Here is a 19,031-nt window from a genome sequence, read left to right on the forward strand (position 1 = left end):
ACGAAGACAAGAACATCATTGAGTATTTGCTCTCTGCTGGACACTCGACTAAGAGGTTTATATTTATTGTTTTATCCTGACACTAATCCTAGGAGGTCCTACCATTATCTCCATCTTATTGGGGAGGACAAGAGCTCAGAAACGTTAGGTGATTTGCTCAAGGCCACCCAGTTTACAGGGGCAGATCCAGGATTTTCTGTAGGTCCACCAGTCTCCCAAGTCCCTGCTTCCATCATTTTGCAAGGCTGCCTCAAAACCCTCCCCGGTCAATAGTGTGATCTGGGCCGTCCTTGAAATATTATGGGACCAAAGGATTCTGTTCTGAAAATGGCATGTATATTTATCCACAGGGGGGCATTTCAACCACTCAGCTGATGAAATGGAACAGGGCTGTGAGTGAAGCGTGTGTGCAACACAACACATGTGGGTTGAGGAGGGAAGAAAAGGCAAACAAGCCATAGCCTTGTCCTCAGAGAGCACATGCCATTGTCAGACAGCTTTTGCACAGCATCTCGCTTGAGTCCTACAGCAACTCCGTGAGGCGAGTCAGATTACCTCCACTGCTTCCTACACAGGTGAGTGGCTGAGGCTCCAGAAAACTTAAGCAACTGACCCAGTGTCATACAGCCAGTAAGCCCCAGACCCAGGATTAGAACTCAAGTCGGCCTAACTGCACAGCCTGGGCCTCCATGACACCTGCCTCCCATCATTACTGCCCTGTAGGAGAGAGGAGTCAGACACCATGGAAATGAGCACAGCACCACTGGTGGGAAGTGCTATGTATGTGGTAGGTAAGAGTCACCTGGAAGGAGTGCTTATGGGAGACCAGGAGAGAGGCTGCCCTGGCAGCTGGAATGCTGCCTGGCCTGGCCTGGGAAGGTAGCTAGATTTGGAAGGGTGGGGTGGAGAGAGGAAGCCACTTTAAGTAAGGAGGGGCTGGGAGTCCAATTAAGGTCCGGGAACAGAGAGGAGACTCAACTGAAGACAAAGGAGGCTGTGGGGACAGGGGAAGGTAAGCTGGGGTCAGGTGTCCCCGACCCAGAATGGCAGAGGCCAAGGGGACCTTCTGGGGAGGTTTTGTGGAAAGAGCAGGGTGGGTGTCAGTGGAAATGAACCTACCTGGAGGGCCTTGTTCACCTTTGATTCCAAACATCCCTGCAAGGGAAGGAGAGTGAGCTACGGCTGAGCTGTGCCGCACCCTTGGCCCTAGCCCCAACTGAGAGTGCCCAGGCTCTGCAGAGGGAGGGTGAGCCCTCCCATGTGAGACTCCCATCAGACTGTGGGGGTTTGGACAACAGGAGCCAAACACCTGGCTGTTTTTTGGGAAAGAGTCCTTGGAAAGAGCCAGATGCTTAGCTGTAACTAGCGGACTGCACCCTGAGAACTGTAGATCCCTGGGAGCCTTGGAGGTGGGGAAAGGAGGTGGCTTCAAACCAGCCTGAGGAGGTAGAACCCCTCTGTGTTGGTCAAAATGAGCTCCTTCACATTTCAAGGAAGAGACACTCCCGTGGTGTCTGAGTGTCTGAACCTGGACTCCATCCATCTGCCCACAGCTATTACTCCTCTTCACACCCCCACTCAGCCTTCATCTTTGCTCCCAGGGAGGCTCCTCTGGAGGGATTTTCCTCCTGGGTCTGTGCTGGGCGTACCCCTTGGTCACAGGACCCAGCCATGGGATCACCCTCCTAAGCCTCAGCTCACATGGGGCCCAGAACAAGGAACCCTGCTGGGGCCGGAGCTCTGTGTCACAGGGTAAACCCTACAACAGTTGGGCCACACCTAGCAGCTGGTTTTGCCCAAACTGTCTGAGGGCGAGGCTCTTCCCATTTTGGGGCAGCCTGAGAGAGGAGAGGGTGAAGCTGCAAGGCCCTGAAAGCTACGAGGGAAGGGGCACCCCCGGAGTTTTCACCCTTGGCTCAGTTTTCCCCAGCCTGCAGTCCTACCACCCAAGTCACCATGTTTCCCCCAGCAGGTCTGGTTGTCCTCCTCCCTCTAAAGTCCCCATATTGTCTGAACTAGTTTGGTGGCTTGAGTTGCTCTCTCCCCAACCTCATGTCAATGTAAGTCAGCTGTGGAAGAGTGGTCCAGAGAACCACCCCAAGCTCTCTGTTTTACCCTCCCTCCTAGACATTCTGGATCTATCTGGGGACTCTGGGTTCAGACTTGGCATTGAATTTGTTGCTGTAAGTCCCTGGCTCTTGGAGGTCACACTTTGCTTGGACAGGGTCGTTTATTTCCTGGTTCCTGATCCGGCTATCTCCCAGACCTCTGTTGAGAAGTCCCAACCCAGAGGGGAGGAGGCCAAACCTGGGTTCTGAGTGAAGTTGTCTACCCGCTGCAGCAAGTGCTCGTGGCTGACACGGACCCAGGTGAGTTGGGACTGCAGGACTTGCAGCCTCGATGCAGCCTGAGCCAGGCGTTCTCCAGAGTGTGTTGACCGCAGCAAGGAGAAGGGCAGGCTGTCCTCAGCTGACAGAGTGTCATTGAGGAGATACATCTCCAGGACCCGGAGCCGCTCCTGCAGATTCAGAACTGGGCCCCACCCCACAGCATTCTTTTAGGGACTGAGGCATTTGAGCATATCCCTGACATTCTTGTGTCATGTGTGCATAACTTCTACGGGCCCTGAATTTGTAAACACAAATTCCATGTGCTGTCAGACCTAGCGTAAGCACAGAGCCTTTTCTACATCTTGACCATGTGCGCTCCACACTCAGGCATGATATTGCACAACCACAAAACATTTCTGCATGGCCTAAAGCTGTGCCTACTGCATCCATAATCAATCTCCAACCTTCAGGCAGTTAAGGCCTTCCTGCATGCTCTGGGTGTGGATGCATGACAGCTAACATGCTGGTCTGACCTAAATAGTGCAAGCAGCATTTGTGTGTGATCTTAATATACACATGATGTGTTTATGACAACTTTGCATTCAGCCTTCTTGAGTGACTTCAGTGTCTGCTCATGGAATTACTTCATGATTCTAACCTTTAGATTGGGAATACTTCAAAAGTAAAATCATGTTCAAATGGACACTTGGATCAGCAAAGCCCTTCCCACTCAGAGGCTGGGAGTCTTAGATGTCAGACATGTGTGGCATACCCTGTGTGAAATTATTGTGTCTTTCACTGCTTAGACACATAGGCTCCCAAGTGCATTCTCGATGTCTCTCTCTCCCTCTCTTATGCACACATACACACAACATACACTATCTTCTTTGCTTCTCTCATCACTGTGGCTGCCAGGGGCTGAGACTCTCTCCCAGTGGATGGGAGGAGTGGCTTAAGGTTCTCCACTCAACCTGAGCCCTTCATCTGAGGGACCCAGCTGGGTCACCTCTCTCCCCCAGGAGGGACTACACAGGACCAAGCCTGCTTTACCTTGGACCACTAGCAGCCCAGCACCAGCGGTGAGCAGGATCAGGTAGATGACCACCACAGCCAGGGAGAAGTTCACCCCATTTCTCCTCTTGGGCTTTGGATCTGAAACACAAGCCAGGCAGAAGGTGGCTGCTGCAGAGAGCACAGCACAGGGAGTCCCCGCCTGCTTCAGGCCCTACTCCATGTGAGCAGGGGGCACCCTGTGAGGTCAGCTAGGAAAGACACCAAAAGCTCATGAGCCCCAAATCATCCCCTGATCCTCCTTCTCGCCACAAAGCAAAAATTGCCACTGTTGGTCACTCATCTGTGTGGCTGGGCAAGCAAACATCTGTGCCATATATCATTTGCTGGAAAAGGTGTTATATCAACCTTGTTCACCACTGAAGCCCCAGCATGGTGCCTGGCCCTGCTGGGTTCTCAGTCTATATTTGTGGAATAAAATTATGAATTAATGTGTTTAAATTTCAAAACTCTGGGAGGAGGAAGGTTGTTCCCACTTAGCAAACAAGTAGTGAGGCTTGGAGAAATTAAATAACTTATTAGGATATAAGAAGCAGATCTGGAATTCATGTCTAGATCTTTTTTTTTCCTTAAGATTTGTAAATTATAAAAGCAAAACATGCTTGATATATTTTATCAAATAATGTACAGGGCATGACAAGGGTTAATAATCATCCCTCAACCCCCTAAGGTCCTAACCCAATGAGATAAGCTCTATTAGCACTCTGGGGTATGGTCTTCCTCTCATCCCTCCTGCTCAGAAATCCTACAAACCCATAGAGTCTGAGACAGCCTTTTTTTCTTTTAATCTTACAAACGCTATCATAGAACATAAAATACCACACATTGCTTTTCACAATGAAAGGTTTTCATTGACATTTTCTTAGTTTTCTTTGTAGAGAGAGATTAGCTGCCTAATATTCCTTAGAGACAAAAGCCACAGTTCATGCTAATATTTCCCTTTTGATGAGCTGTTTCCAGTTTGTGACATTACAAAAGAGGCTGTAATAATTCTTGCCTGGAAGTCCTGACTCTAGCCTTTTGTCAGCTGTTACTCTGTCTTGTTTAGGCGTATTAAAGGGAGGATCCCAGATGCAGAAGGCCCTGCAGCTCCTACCACTCACATTAAATGAGCACCTATTCCACACCAGGCATTTACCAACATCATCTCTAACCATTGCAGCAACCCTGCAAGGTAGGCATGGTTACGCTCCTTTACAGAGGAGAGAGCTGGGGTTAAAAATTAAGGCGGCAGATGACACAGCAGGCATGTGACCCCAGGTTGGTCTCACTCCAAGGCCTGAGCTTGCCTCACTAGCCTGCACAGACCACTGCCCCTAGGAAAGATCCAGTTGAAATGGGCCCCAAGGGCACATCTGAAAGGGAAAGAGATTATAATTAAGCAGCCCAAGGGGATGTGTGCCCAACCGTGTTTGCTTCTGTGATAGGGGCAGGTGGGTTTTAACTATTTTGACAGATGCACTTAAACCCCAGATCTTCTCCTATCGCCTGCAGCTCCTGTGTTTACCCTGCTGATATTCCTTCCAACCCCTGAACAGCAGGAAGCCCTGCTTGAGAATTGCCCAGATGAACAATGGTCTAGAGGTAGCTCTGGCAGCACAGAGAGGAGTGGTTTTGTTGGTGGGTTGGTTCTTTAGCTAGCGGTACTCGATTATACTCAGTTTAGTATGGAGTGCCCTGTCTCCTCTGCACCCCGCCCCCCAGAATCCAGGCTCACACAGCAGCCTGAGTAAGCCCCACAACACATAACCTGGCCAAGTCATTCTCTGCTGTCAGCCCGTCAGTGGGGGCTCACTGCTCCCGACTTGGCACCTGAAGCCCCTCTGGCCAGCTCTCCTGTGGCTGCACTTCCATGTCACACCACCACATGGGTCCTGACTAACGGCCAGGCCAGATGACAATTGGTGGCATTTTTCTGACTTGGGGCAATGTATGTCCCCTGAATACTGGCTCTCCTCCTTCCATTTCACAAGACTAATTTCTGCTCATCCTTTGGAAGTTCAGTAGAGCCCTTCCTGTTTCAGGACACCTACTCTGGTTCCTCTGGGCTGGGTGGAACCCCTCTTGGCTCTCCCACATCACTCCGTTTCTCTCTTCCATAGCACTGATCACCCTGGATTGTGTATGTTTATATCTCTGTCTCTCCAAATGGCCTGGAAGCTCTTTGAGCTGTATTCCAGCACCAATATGGTACCTGGCACACAGTATGCTGGGAAGACAATGACTGAATAGATGAATGAATGAGTGGCTGCAGAGGTTTGGGTGCTGAACATGTGCAGAGTTTAGAAGTGTTGAAAGAGCATCAGGAATGCAACTTAGGGCCTCGAGTATTCATGCAACCATCATGATGAAGATGAGTGACACACGAAGGGAGCCTCACATTTAACACAAGGTGGTGGATGGCAAATTGGCAAATACAGTGTCATGGACAGCACTGTTTTTGGACAGCGCTAAATTTTATGAAACATAACATCATGGGAATGGAAAGGTAAACTGTGCTTTAGAGACACAGGTAATAGAGATGTCAGAGGTTGGAGCAAGCATGAAAAACACAGATATTTTAAAACCATATGGTCAGAGCATGGTGGAAGGCATGTGAGTAAGGACACAATGAGAAAAAATGAGGTATGGTAATGCTGTGACAGTAGTTCATGGATAGCTATCCAGGCCCAGAATGCTTTTTAAATTCAGAGCTACCACCTGGCATAGAGGCAAAGTATTTTAGAAACTGGGAACGTTGAGCACGTAGGCCTATCTAACTCACTCTGTACAAAATGGAGAGTCTGATAAAGTCTTTAGCCTCTACACTGTTCATTTCATCTCTTAGAGGATAGAAGAAACTATAAAGAAAACATCTATTCTAGATCAGGTTTGACCAAAGAGGAAGAGCTGCTTGACATGAGAGGATAAAAACAGCCTCTAGTAAATAAGAATGGCCTTCCCTGGAGTAAACCTTGGTGAGCATGGGAAAGGATTTTAGGCAAGCAGGTTTCAGATATTTGACAGCTCTGTTGTCTGACCCACAATGAAAATGTGGCTCCAGAGGGAAATAAAAATAATGTTTCAAGTCTGCAAAAGATCCCAATGAAGAAAAAAAGGCTGCACACAAATTCTAGTCTTTCCAGGTCTGCCACCTCCTGGGGTAGCAGGTAGTGCTGGTAGGGTGTCCTCCTCCCATACTATAACACTAGTGGACATTGAGCAGGAGTCCCCACTCTACCCTAGCACTGGGCTGCCTGGTGAGCAGACCCAGAGAAGTGATGTCTTCCCTTTGGGCCTGATGTATCTCACTTCCTACCCGACAGCACCAGGCAGTACTGGAACGTGCCTTCTGGCCTGCAGGAAAGATCAGCAGGGGACCAGAAAGAACACTAATGGCACCAGGTAAACAAAGTGGACCAGACTAACACTGACAGGGCTCTGAAAACTAAATTGTCATTGTACTGTAGCCCACACAAGTAAGCCAGAACATACCTAATAAACCTAAACTGTATGACTATGTGACTGTCTACTAAAATAGAAGTTTTAAATAGGACCCAGAATCTCCCAACATACTATACAAAACATCTATTATAAGGCCGGGCGCGGTGGCTCAAGCCTGTAATCCCAGCACTTTGGGAGGCCGAGACGGGCGGATCACGAGGTCAGGAGATCGAGACCATCCTGGCTGACACAGTGAAACCCCGTCTCTACTAAAAAATACAAAAAAACTAGCCAGGCGAGGTGGCGGGTGCCTGTAGTCCCAGCTACTCGGGAGGCTGAGGCAGGAGAATGGTGTGAACCCGGGAGGCGGAGCTTGCAGTGAGCCAAGATCACGCCACTGCACTCCAGCCTGGGCGGCAGAGCGAGACTCTGTCTCAAAAAAAAAAAAAAAAAAAAAAAAAAAAACATCTATTATATAATGGAAAACCACCCATCATACCAAGAATAGAGGAAATCACAACTCAGATGAGAGGAGACAATCAAGAGATACCAGCATTGAGATGACACAGATGTTAAAACTATTCCACAGGAATTTTAAAGCAGCTGTAACAAAATGGCTTAGTGAGCAATTAAAATTATTCTTGAAACAAATTTTTTTAAAACTCACCAAAAAAGTATAACAATAAAAAAAGAACTGAATAGAAACGATTGAACTAAAAAATACCAATTAAAGAAAAAAGACTCAGTAGATGGGCTGAATAGTGTAATAGATGTAACAGAGGAAAGAATCAGTGAACCCAATGATAGAACAATAGAAATTACACATCTGAAAAAAAGAGAAAGTCAGCTGGGAAAGCAAACAAACAAAAAACGTGAACAGAGCTTCAGAGACCTGTGGGCCAGTAACAAAACACCTACAATTCATATCATTTAATTCCTAGAAAAAGTGTGAGGCTTTAAAAATATTTAAGCAAATAATGGCTAAAAGTTTCCCGAATTTTGTGGAAGATCTAAACCTACAGATTAAAGAAACTGTAAAAAATCCCAAACATGATAAACTCAAAGAAATCCATATCAAGACACATCATAATTAAAAAATTGAAAAACTAAAAAGGCAGAGAAAATTAAACATCTAAAGAAAAAGAAAAATCTAGAAAGCAGCCAGAGACAAATGGTACATTACTTATAAAGGAATATCTTTTTTTCTTTTTTTTTAAGATGATGTCACACTCTGTCACCCAGGCTGGAGTACAGTGGCATGAAGTCTGCTCACTTCAACTTCCATCTCCTGGGTTCTAATGATTCTAGTGCCTCAGTCTCCCAAGTGGTTGTGATTACAGGTGCACACCACCATGTCTGGCTAATTTTTACATTTTTAGTAGAGATGGGGTTTCACTATGATGTCCAGGCTGGTCTCAAATTCCTGACCTCGAGATCTGCTTGCCTCAGCCTCCTAAAACGCTGGGATTACAGGCATGAGCCATGGTGCCTGGCCAGGAATACCAATTTGAATGACAGAAAATTTCTCATCAGAAACTATGGAGGCCAGATGTAAGAGGTGCAGCTTATTTTGTGTTTTTTTAGAAAAAGAATTGTCAACCAGGAATTCTATTGCCAATAAAAATACGCTTCAGGAATGGACAAGAAAGAAAGACACTCTCAGAGGAAGAGAAATGAAGAGAATCTTTTGTGGGAGAACTAACTTTAAAGAATGATTAGAGGAAGTTCCCCTAACAGAAAGGAAATGATGTAGTAGACTAGAATTTCAAAAAAGAAAGACAATAATAGAATGAGTAAAAATAGGGATATATACTACACCATCCTTCTCCTCATGAGTTTTAACAATCACATTAGCTTTTTAACACAAAAATTTTACCACCTGATGTGGTATTCAGTGAATGTAATGGGAATATGACAATTACATTTAAAAAGTGGAGAAGGCTAAAGAACGTAAATGAAAGTAATATTTCTACACTTGACTCAAAATGGTAAAATGTTGATATGTTCTGTATATATATTGCAATAGTCATGCTGTGATAACTTCCATATATATATATACATATATATATATATTTCAATAAGTAGAGAAACCCTTAAGAAAACTATTCAATAAAAAACACTATAAATAAATCAAAATGGAATTCTAAAACTTGTTCAAATAATCCACAGGAAGGCAAGAAAAGAGAAATATATGAATGGGAAACAAAGAAAAAATAACACACAATAAGATGGCCAATTTAAGCCCTGATATATCAATAATTACTTTTGGTATAAATGGTCTAAATCAGAGGACAGATATTGCCAAACTATATTTAAAAACATAATCCAACTATGTGCTATAAGTAAGAAATCAAACAATAGAACTTCCAAATACATGAAGCAAAAACTGATTTAACTGAAAAAAGAAATAGAAAATACACAATTATAATTGAGACTTTAACACCCACTTTCAGAAATTGATAGAAACTCTACAAAGTTACAGAAGAACTAAACACTACCACGACTGACTGATAGTATCTAACGAATACACAGAATACTCCAGGTAGCAACAGCAGAATGTACATCCTTTTCAAGGACACATGGAACATTCACCAAAATAGACCATATCCTAGGTCATAAAACAAATTTCAACAAAATGAAAAAAAAAAAAGATCATATAGAATATGTTATTTGGCAATAATGCAATAAAAATAAAAATCAACAATGGATAGGCAACAGGAAAATCTCCAAACATTGGGAACATTTGAAAAAGGACTTCTATAAAATGCATGGGTCATTAAGAAAGTCTCAAAAAAAAATTTTAAACTAGAAATGAAGTTTTGGAGAGGTTCCAAGATGGCTGAATAGGAACAGCTCCAGTCTGCAGCTCCCAGCATGAGCGACGCAGACAACAGGTGATTTCTGCATTTCCAACTGAGGTACTGGGTTCATCTCACTGGGGCTTGTCAGACAGTGGGTGCAGCTCCCCCACGGAGCAGGGCAGGGCATCGCCTCACCCAGGAAGGGCAAGGGATCGGGGAATTCCCTTTCCTCGTAAAGGAAAGCTGTGACAGATGGTACCTGGAAAATCGGGACACTCCCACCCTAATACTGTGCTTTTCCAATGGCCTTAGCAAACAGCACACCAGGAGATTATATCCCATGTCTGGCTTGGAGGGTCCCATGCCCACGGAGCCTCACTCACTGCTAGCACAGCAGTCTGAGATTGAACTGCAAGGTGGCAGCGAGGCTGGGGGAGGGGTGTCCGCCATTGCTGAAGCTTGAGTAGGTAAACAAAGTGGCCAGGAATCTCGAACTGGGTGGAGCCCACCACAGCTCAAGGAGGCCTGCCTGCCTCTGTAGACTCCACCTCTGGGGGCAGGGCATACCTGAACAAAAGACAGCAGAAACTTCTGCAGACTTAAACATCTCATTCTGACAGCTTTGAAGAGACTAGTGGTTCTCCCAGCATTGAGTTTGAGATCTGAGAACGGGCATACTGCTTCCTCAAGTGGGTCCCTGACCCCCGAGTAGCCTAACTGGGAAACAGCCCCCAGTTGGGGCTGACTGACACCTCATACAGCTGGGTGCCCCTCTGAAACAAAGCTTCCAGAGGAAGGATCAGGCAACAACATATGCCGTTCTGCAATATTTGCTGTTCTGCAGCCTCCGCTGGTGATACCCAGGCAAACAGGGTCTGAAGTGGACCTCCAGCAAACTCCAACAGACCTGCAGCTGAGGGTCCTGACTGTTAGAAGGGAAACTAACAAACAGAAAGGACATTCACACCAAAACCCCATCTGTACATCACCATCATCAAAGACTAGAGGTAGATAAAACCACAAAGATAGGGAGAAACCAGAGGAGAAAAGCTGAAAATTCTAAGAATCAGAGCACCTCTTCTCCTCCGAAGGAACACAGCTTCTCGTCAGCAATGGAACAAAGCTGGACAGAGAATGACTTTGACGAGTTGAGAGAAGGCTTCAGATAATCAGTAATAACAAATTTCTCTGAGCTAAAGGAGGATGTTCAAACCCATTGCAAAGAAGCTAAAAACCTTGAAAAAAGATTGAACAAATGGCTAACTAGAAGAAACCGTGTAGAGAAGTCCTTAAATGACCTGATGGAGCAGAAAACCATAGCATGAGAGCTACATGACGCATGCAGAAGCTTCACTACCTGATATGATCAAGTGGCAGAAAGGGTATCAGTGATTGAAGATCAAATGAATGAAATGAAGTGAGAAGAGAAGTTTAGAGAAAAAAGAGTAAAAAGAAATGAATAAGAAATATGGGACTATGTGAAAAGACCAAATATACATCTGATTGGTGTACCTGAAAGTGATGGGGAGAATGGAACCAACTTGGAAAACACTCTTCAGGATATTATCCTGGAGAACTTCCCCAACCAACAAGGCAGGCCAATATTCAAATTCAGGAAATACAAAGAATGCCAGAAAGATACTCCTCACGAAGAACAACCCAAGACACATAATTGTCAGATTCACCAAAGTTGAAATGAAGAAAAAAATGTTAAGGGCAGTCAGAGAGAAAGGGCGGGTTACCCACAAAGGGAAGCCCATCAGACTAACAGCAGATCTCTCAGCAGAAACTCTAGAAGCCAGAAGAGAGTGGGAGCCAATATTGAACATTCTTAAAGAAAAAAATTTTCAACCCAGAATTTCATATCTAGCCAAACTAAGCTTCATAAGTGAAGGAGAAACGAAATCCTTTACAGACAAACAAATGCTGAGAGATTTTGTCACCACCAGGCCTGCCTTACAAGAGCTCCTGAAAGAAGCACTAAACATGGAAAGGAACAACCAGTACCAGCCACTGCAAAAACATGCCAAATTGTAAAGACCATTGATGCTAAGAAGAAACTGCATCAACTAAGAAGCAAAATAACCAGCTATATCATAATGACAGGATCAAGTTCACACATAACAATATTAACCTTAAATGTAAATGGGCTGAATGCTGCAATTAAAAGACACAGACTGGCAAACTGGATAAAGAGTCAAGACCCATCAGTGTACTATATTCAGGAGACCCATCTCACATGCAGAGACACACATAAGCTCAAAATAAAGGGATGGAGGAAGATCTATCAAGCAAATGGAAAACAGAAAAAAGCAGGGGTTGCAATCCTAGTCTCTGATAAAACAGACTTTAAACAAACAAAGATCAAAAGAGACAAAGAAGGCCATTGCATAATGGTAAAGGGATCAATTCAACAAGAAGAGGTAACTATCCTAGATATATATGCACCCAATACAGGAGCACCCAGATTCATAAATCAAGTCCTTAGAGACCTACAAAGAGACTTGGAGTCCCACACAATAATAATGGGATACTTTAACACCCCACTGTCAACATTAGACAGATCAACGAGACAGAAAGTTAACAAGGATATCCAGGAATTGAACTCAGCTCTGCACCAAATGGACCTAATAGACATCTATAGAACTCTCCACCCCAAAGCAACAGAATATACATTCTTCTCAACACCACATTGCACTTATTCCAAAATTGAGCACATACTTGGAAGTAAAGCACTACTCAGCAAATGTAAAAGAACAGAAATTATAACAAACTGTCTCTCAGACAACAATGCAATCAAACTAGAACTCAGGATTAAGAAACTCACTCAAAACAGTTCAACTACATGGAAACTGAACAACCTGCTCCTGAATGACTACTGGGTACATAACAAAATGAAGGCAGAAATAAAGATGTTCTTTGAAACCAATGAGAACAAAGACACAACATACCAGAATCTCTTGGGCACATTTAAAGCAGTATGTAGAGGGAAATTTATAGCACTAAATGCCCACAAGAGAAAGCAGGAAAGATCTAAAATTGACATCCTAACACCACAATTAAAAGAACTAGAGAAGCAAGAGCAAACACATTCAAAAGCTAGCAGAAGGCAAGAAATAACTAAGATCAGAGCAGAACTGAAGGAGATAGAGACACAAAATCCCTTCAAAAAATCAGTGAATCCAGGGCTGGTTTTTTGAAAAGATCAACAAAATTGATAAACCACTAGCAAGACTAATAAAGAAAAGAGAGAAGAATCAAATAGATACAATAAGAAATGATAAAGGGGATATCACCACGGATCCCACAGAAGTACAAACTACCATCAAAGAATACTATAAACACCTCTACGCAAATAAATTAGAATATCTAGAAGAAATGGATAAATTCCTGGACATATACTCCCTCCCAAAACTAAACTAGGAAGAAGTTGAATCCCTGAATAGACCAGTAATAGGTTCTGAAATTGAGGCAATAATTAATAGCCTACCAACCAAAAAAAGTCCAGGACGAGACAGATTCACAGGTGAATTCTACCAGAGGTACAAAGAGGAGCTGGTACCATTCCTTCTGAAACTATTTCAATCAATAGAAAAAGAGGGAATCCTCCCTAATCATTATATGAGGCCAACATCATCCTGATACGAAAGCCTGACAGAGATACAACAAAAAAAGAATTTTAGACCAATATCCCTGATGAACATCGATGCAAAAATCCTCAATAAAATATTGGCAAACTGAATCCAGCAGCACATCAAAAAGCTTATCCACCATGATCAAGTTGACTTAATCCCTGGGATGCAAGGCTGGTTCAACATATGCAAATCAATAAATGTAATCCATCATATAAACAGAACCAAAGACAAAAACCACATGATTATCTAAATAGATGCAGAAAAGGCCTTCAACAAAATTCAACAGTCCTTCATGCTAAAAACTCTCAATAATTCGATATTGATGGAATGTATCTCAAAATAATAAGAGCTACTTATGACAAATGCACAGCCAATATCATACTGAATGGGCAAAACCTGGAAGAATTCCCTTTGAAAACTGGCACAAGACAGGGATGCCCTCTCTCACCAATCCTCTTCAACATAATGTTGGAAGTTCTGGCCAGGGAAATTAGGCAAGAGAAAGATATAAAGGGTATTCAATTAGGAAAATAGGAAGTCAGATTGCCCTGTTTGCAGATGACATGATTGTATATTTAGAAAACCCCATCATCTCAGCCCAAAATCTCCTGAAGCTGATAAGCAACTTGAGCAAAGTCTCAGGATACAAAATCAACATGCAAAAATCACAAGCATTCCTATACACCAAAAATAGACAAACAGAGAGCCAAATCATGAGTGAACTCCCATTTCACAACTGCTCAAAATAAAATGCCTAGGAATCCAACTTACAAGAGATGTGAAGGACCTCTTCAAGGAGAACTACAAACCACTGCTCAACGAAATAAAAGAGGACACAAACAAATGGAAGAACATTCCATGCTCATTGATAGGAAGAATCAATATTGTGAAAATGGTCATACTGCCCAAGGTAATTTATAGATTCAGTGCTATCCCCATCAAGCTACAAATGACTTTCTTCACAGAACTGGAAAAAATGACTCTAAAGTTCATATGGAACCAAAAAAGAGCCTGCATTGCCAAGAGAATCCTAAGCCAAAAGAACAAAGCTGGAGGCATCATGCTACTTGACTTCAAACTATACTACAAGGCTACAGTAACCAAAACAGCATGGTACTGGTACCAAAACAGAGATATAGACCAATGGAACAGAATAGAGCCCTCAGAAATAATACCACACCTCTACAACCATCTGATCTTTGACAAACCTGACAAAACAAGAAATGGGGAAAGGATTCCCTATTTAATCAATGGTCCTGGGAAAACTGGCTAGCCATTTATAGAAAGGTGAAATTGGATCTCTTCCTTACACCTTATACAAAAATTAATTCCAGATAGACTGAAGACTTAAATGTTACACCTAAAACCATAAAAACCCTAGAAGAAAACCTAGGCAATACCATTCAGGCCATAGGCATAGGCAAGGACTTCTTGACTAAAACACCAAAAGCAATGGCAACAAAAGTCAAAATTGACAAATGGGATCTAATTAAACTAAACAGTTTCTGCACAGCAAAAGAAACTACCATCAGAGTGAACAGGCAACCTACAGAATGGGAGAAAATTTTTAAAATCTACCCATCTGACAAAAGGCTAATGTTCAGATTCTACAAAGAACTTACACAAATTTACAAGAAAAAATCAAACAACCCCATCAAAAAAATGTGCAAAGGATATGAACAGACACTTCTCAAAAGAAGACATTTATGCAGCCAGCAGACACATGAAAAAATGCTCATCATCACTGGCCATCAGAGAAATGCTAATCAAAATCACAATGAAATGCTGTCTCACACCAGTTAGAAGTCAGGAAACAACAGGTACTGGAGAGGATGTGGAGAAATAGGAACACTTTTACACTGTTGGTGGGACTGAACTAGTTCAACCATTGTGGAAAACAGTGTGGCTATTCCTCAAGGATCTAGAACTAGAAATACCATTTGACCCAGCCATCCCATTACTGGGCATATACCCAAAGGATTATAAATCATGCTGCTACAAAGACACATGTGCATGTATGTTTATTGTGGCACTATTTACAATAGCAAAGACTTGGAACCAATCCAGATGTCCATCAATGATACACTGGATTAAGAAAATGTGGTACATACACACCATGGAATACTATGCAGCCATAAAAAAGGATGAGTTCACGTCCTTTGTAGGGACATGGATGAAGCTAGAAACCATCATTCTGAGCAAACTATCACAAGGACAGAAAACCAAACACCACATGTTCTCACTCATAGGTGGGAATTGAACAATGAGAACACTTGGATACAGGGTGGGGAACATCACACACTGGAGTCTGTCATGGGGTGGGGGGAGGGGGAAGGGATAGCATTAGGAGATATACCTAATGTAAATGACAAGTTAATGGGTGCAGCACACCAACAGGGCACATGTATATATATATGTAACAAACCTGCATGTTGTGCACACGTACCCTAGAACTTAACGTATAATAATTTTAAAAAACTAGAAATGAAAGGAAATGAAAGTACAATATATTAAAATTTATGGGATAAAACAAAAGCAGCTCTGAAAAAGAAAATTTATACCACAAACTGTTTACACTAAAAATAAAAAGGGCCTCCAATCAACACACTAAGTTTTTTCCTCAAGAAATTACAAAAGAACAAAATAATTCCTGATCACCAGAAAAAGGAAATAATAAAGATAAGAATATAAATAAATAAAATTTAAAATAGGAAGATAGAGAAAAATCAATGAAACAAAACTAGCTCTTTGAACAAAATCAATAAAATTGACAAATCTCTAGTAAGACTGACAAAAATTAAAATGAAAGAAGACACAGAGAGCCCATATCAGAAATGAAACAGGTGCTATTACTACAGATCCTGCAGCCATTAAAAAGAAAATAAGAAAATACTATCACTAACTTTATGCTCACAATTTAAAGGAAATGGGCCAGTCCCTGAAAAGCCACAAACTATCAAAACTCAGCCAAGGTGAAATAGATAATCTGAATATCTATAATCATTAAATAAATCTAAATTTTAATTTAAAAACTCCCAGAAAAGAAATATTCAGGCCCAGATAGTTTTACTAGCATATCCTAATAAACATTTAAAGAAGAATTAGCATCAATTTTACACAACCTTTTATAGAAAAGGAAGAAACACTTTATAACTCATTTTATGAGGTCAGAATGATCCTAACACAAAAATCAAAGGCAGTCCAAAAAAAAAAGAAGGAAAGAAACAAACAAAACTCTCTCAGGAACTTTGACACAAAAATCTTCAGTAAAAGGCAAGCGGAGAACAAAATCGTGAATGAACTTCCATTCACAATTGCTACAAAGAGAATAAAATACCTAGGAATACAGCCAACAGAGGATGTGAAGGACCTCTTCAAGGAGAGCTACAAACTGCTGCTCAAGGAAATCAGAGAGGACATGAACAAATGGAAAAACATTTCATCCTTATAGATAGGAAGAATCAATATCATGAAAATGACAATACTGCCCAAAGTAATTTATAGATTCAATTGCATTTCCCATTAAACTACCACTGACATTCTTCACAGAATTAGAAGAAACTTAAAATTATATGGAAACAAAAAAGAGCTTGCATATCCAAGAAAATCCTAAGCAAAAAGAACAGAGCTGGGAGGCACCACACTATCATACTTCAAACTATTCTACAAATCTATAGTAACCAAAGCAGCATAGTACTGTTACAAAAATAGACACAGACTAATGGAACAGAATAAAGAACTCAGAAATAAGACAGCACATCTACAACCATCTGATCTTCAACAAACCTGACAAAAACAAGCAATGGGGAAAGGATCTCCTATTCAATAAATGGTGCTGGGAAAACTGGCTGGCCATATGCAGAAAACTGAAACTGGACCCCTTCCTTACACCTTATACAAAAATTAACCCAAGATGGATTAAAGACTTAACTGTAAAACCCAAAACTATAAAAACCCTAGAAGAAAACCTAGGCAATATCATTCAGGATATAGGCATGGGCAAAGATTTCATGATGAACTTGCCAAAAGCAACTGCAACAAAAGCAAAAATTGACAAATGGGATCTAATTAAACTAAAGAGCTTCCGCACAGCAAAAGAAACTATCGTCAGAGTGAACAGGCAACCTACAAAGTGGGAGAAAATTTTTGCAATCTATCCATCTGACAAAGGTCTAATATTCAGAATCTACAAGGAGCTTGAACAAATTTACAAGAAAAAAAACAAACTACCTCATTAAAAAAGTGAATAAGGGACATGAACAGACACTTGTCAAAAGAAGACATTCATGTAGCCAACATACATATGAAAAGAAAGCTCAACATCACTGATCATTAGAGAAATGAAAATCAAAACCACAATGAGATACCATCTCATGTCAGTCAGAATGGGGATTATTAAAAAGTCAAGAAACGACAGATGCTGGTGAGGTTCCAGAGAAATAGGAACACTTTTACACTGTTGGTGGGAATGTAAATTAGTTCAACCATTGTGGAAGACAGTGTGGTGCTTCCTCAAAGATCTAGAGCCAGAAATACCATTTGACCCAGCAATCCCATTACAAACCATTCTATTATAAAGATATATGGCACATGTATATTCATTGCAACACTCTTCACAATGACAAAGACATAGAATCAACCCAAATATCCATCAGTGATATCCATATAGATAAAGAAAATGTGGTACATATACTCCATGGAATACTATGCAGCCATAAAAAGGAATGAGATCATGTCCTTTGCAGGGACATGGATGGAGCTGGAAGCCATTATCCTCAGAAAACTAATGCAGGAACAGAAAACCAAACACTGCATGTTCTCACTTATAAGTAGGAGCTGAACAATGAGAACACATGGACACAAGGAGGGGAACAACACACACTGGCGCCAGTCAGGGAGTGGGGGTATGGGGAGAGCATTAGGAATAATAGCTCATGCATTCTGAGCTTAATACCTAGGTGATGGGTTGATGGGTGCAGCAAACCACCATGGCATATGTTTACCTATGTAACAAACCTGCACATTCTGCACATGTAACCTGGAACCTAAAATAGAAACAATTTTTTTAAAAATTTTCATTAAAAAATTAGTAAATAATATCAAGCAATATATTTTAAAAATTATATGCCACAACAAAGTGGAATTTATTCCAGATATGCAAGGATGGTTCAATAATTTAAAATTAATCAATATAATCCACCAAATCAGCAAGCTAAAGAAGAAAAATCATAAAATTGATGCAGAAAAAGCACTTGCCAAAATCCAATTCATAGTAAAACTATCATCATTATAATTCATAAATATGACTCATAACAAATAATAAACTCACAATAAAAATTCTCAGCAAACTAGAAATGGAGGAGAACTTCCTCAACTTAAAAAATTGCATCTACAGAATATCTAAAGCTAATATCATACTTAATGGTGAATGACAGGGCACTTTTCCCTTAAGATTTGAAACAAGGCAAGGATATCTGTTCTTGCCTTCTTATTCAACATAGTACTGGAAAGTTCTAGCCAGTGCAATAAATAAGGCAAGAAAAAGAAATTAAAGGCCTACAGATTGTAAAGAAAGAAATTAAAATGTTCTTATTTGTAGAGTACATGACTATCTACATAGAAAACTCCACAAAATCTACAAAAAACTTTTATTTTTATTTATTTATTATTATTATTTTATTTTATTTTTCCATAAGTTATTGGGGTATAGGTGGTATTTGGTTACGTGAGGAAGTTCTTTGGTGGTGATTTGTGAGATTTTGGTGCACCCA

The 19,031-nt window shown here is 41.6% G+C and overlaps 1 protein-coding gene across 1 annotated transcript in view; it reads right to left on the bottom strand.

The window, feature by feature from the left end:
• The window catches only part of LOC105492495 (macrophage receptor with collagenous structure), a 60,050-nt gene that overhangs the window by 23,296 nt on the left and 17,723 nt on the right, over window positions 1-19,031 (bottom strand). The window contains exons 2-4 of the mRNA XM_011759692.2: window positions 3,381-3,482; window positions 2,308-2,532; window positions 1,120-1,155 (exon numbers count right to left, since the gene is read on the bottom strand). Coding sequence (XP_011757994.1) covers window positions 1,120-1,155; window positions 2,308-2,532; window positions 3,381-3,482 — 363 coding nt within the window. The remainder of the gene's footprint in view (window positions 1-1,119; window positions 1,156-2,307; window positions 2,533-3,380; window positions 3,483-19,031) is intronic.

Source organism: Macaca nemestrina, chromosome 11 (assembly GCF_043159975.1).
Source record: "Macaca nemestrina isolate mMacNem1 chromosome 11, mMacNem.hap1, whole genome shotgun sequence".
In the NCBI taxonomy this organism is placed as follows: domain Eukaryota; kingdom Metazoa; phylum Chordata; class Mammalia; order Primates; family Cercopithecidae; genus Macaca; species Macaca nemestrina.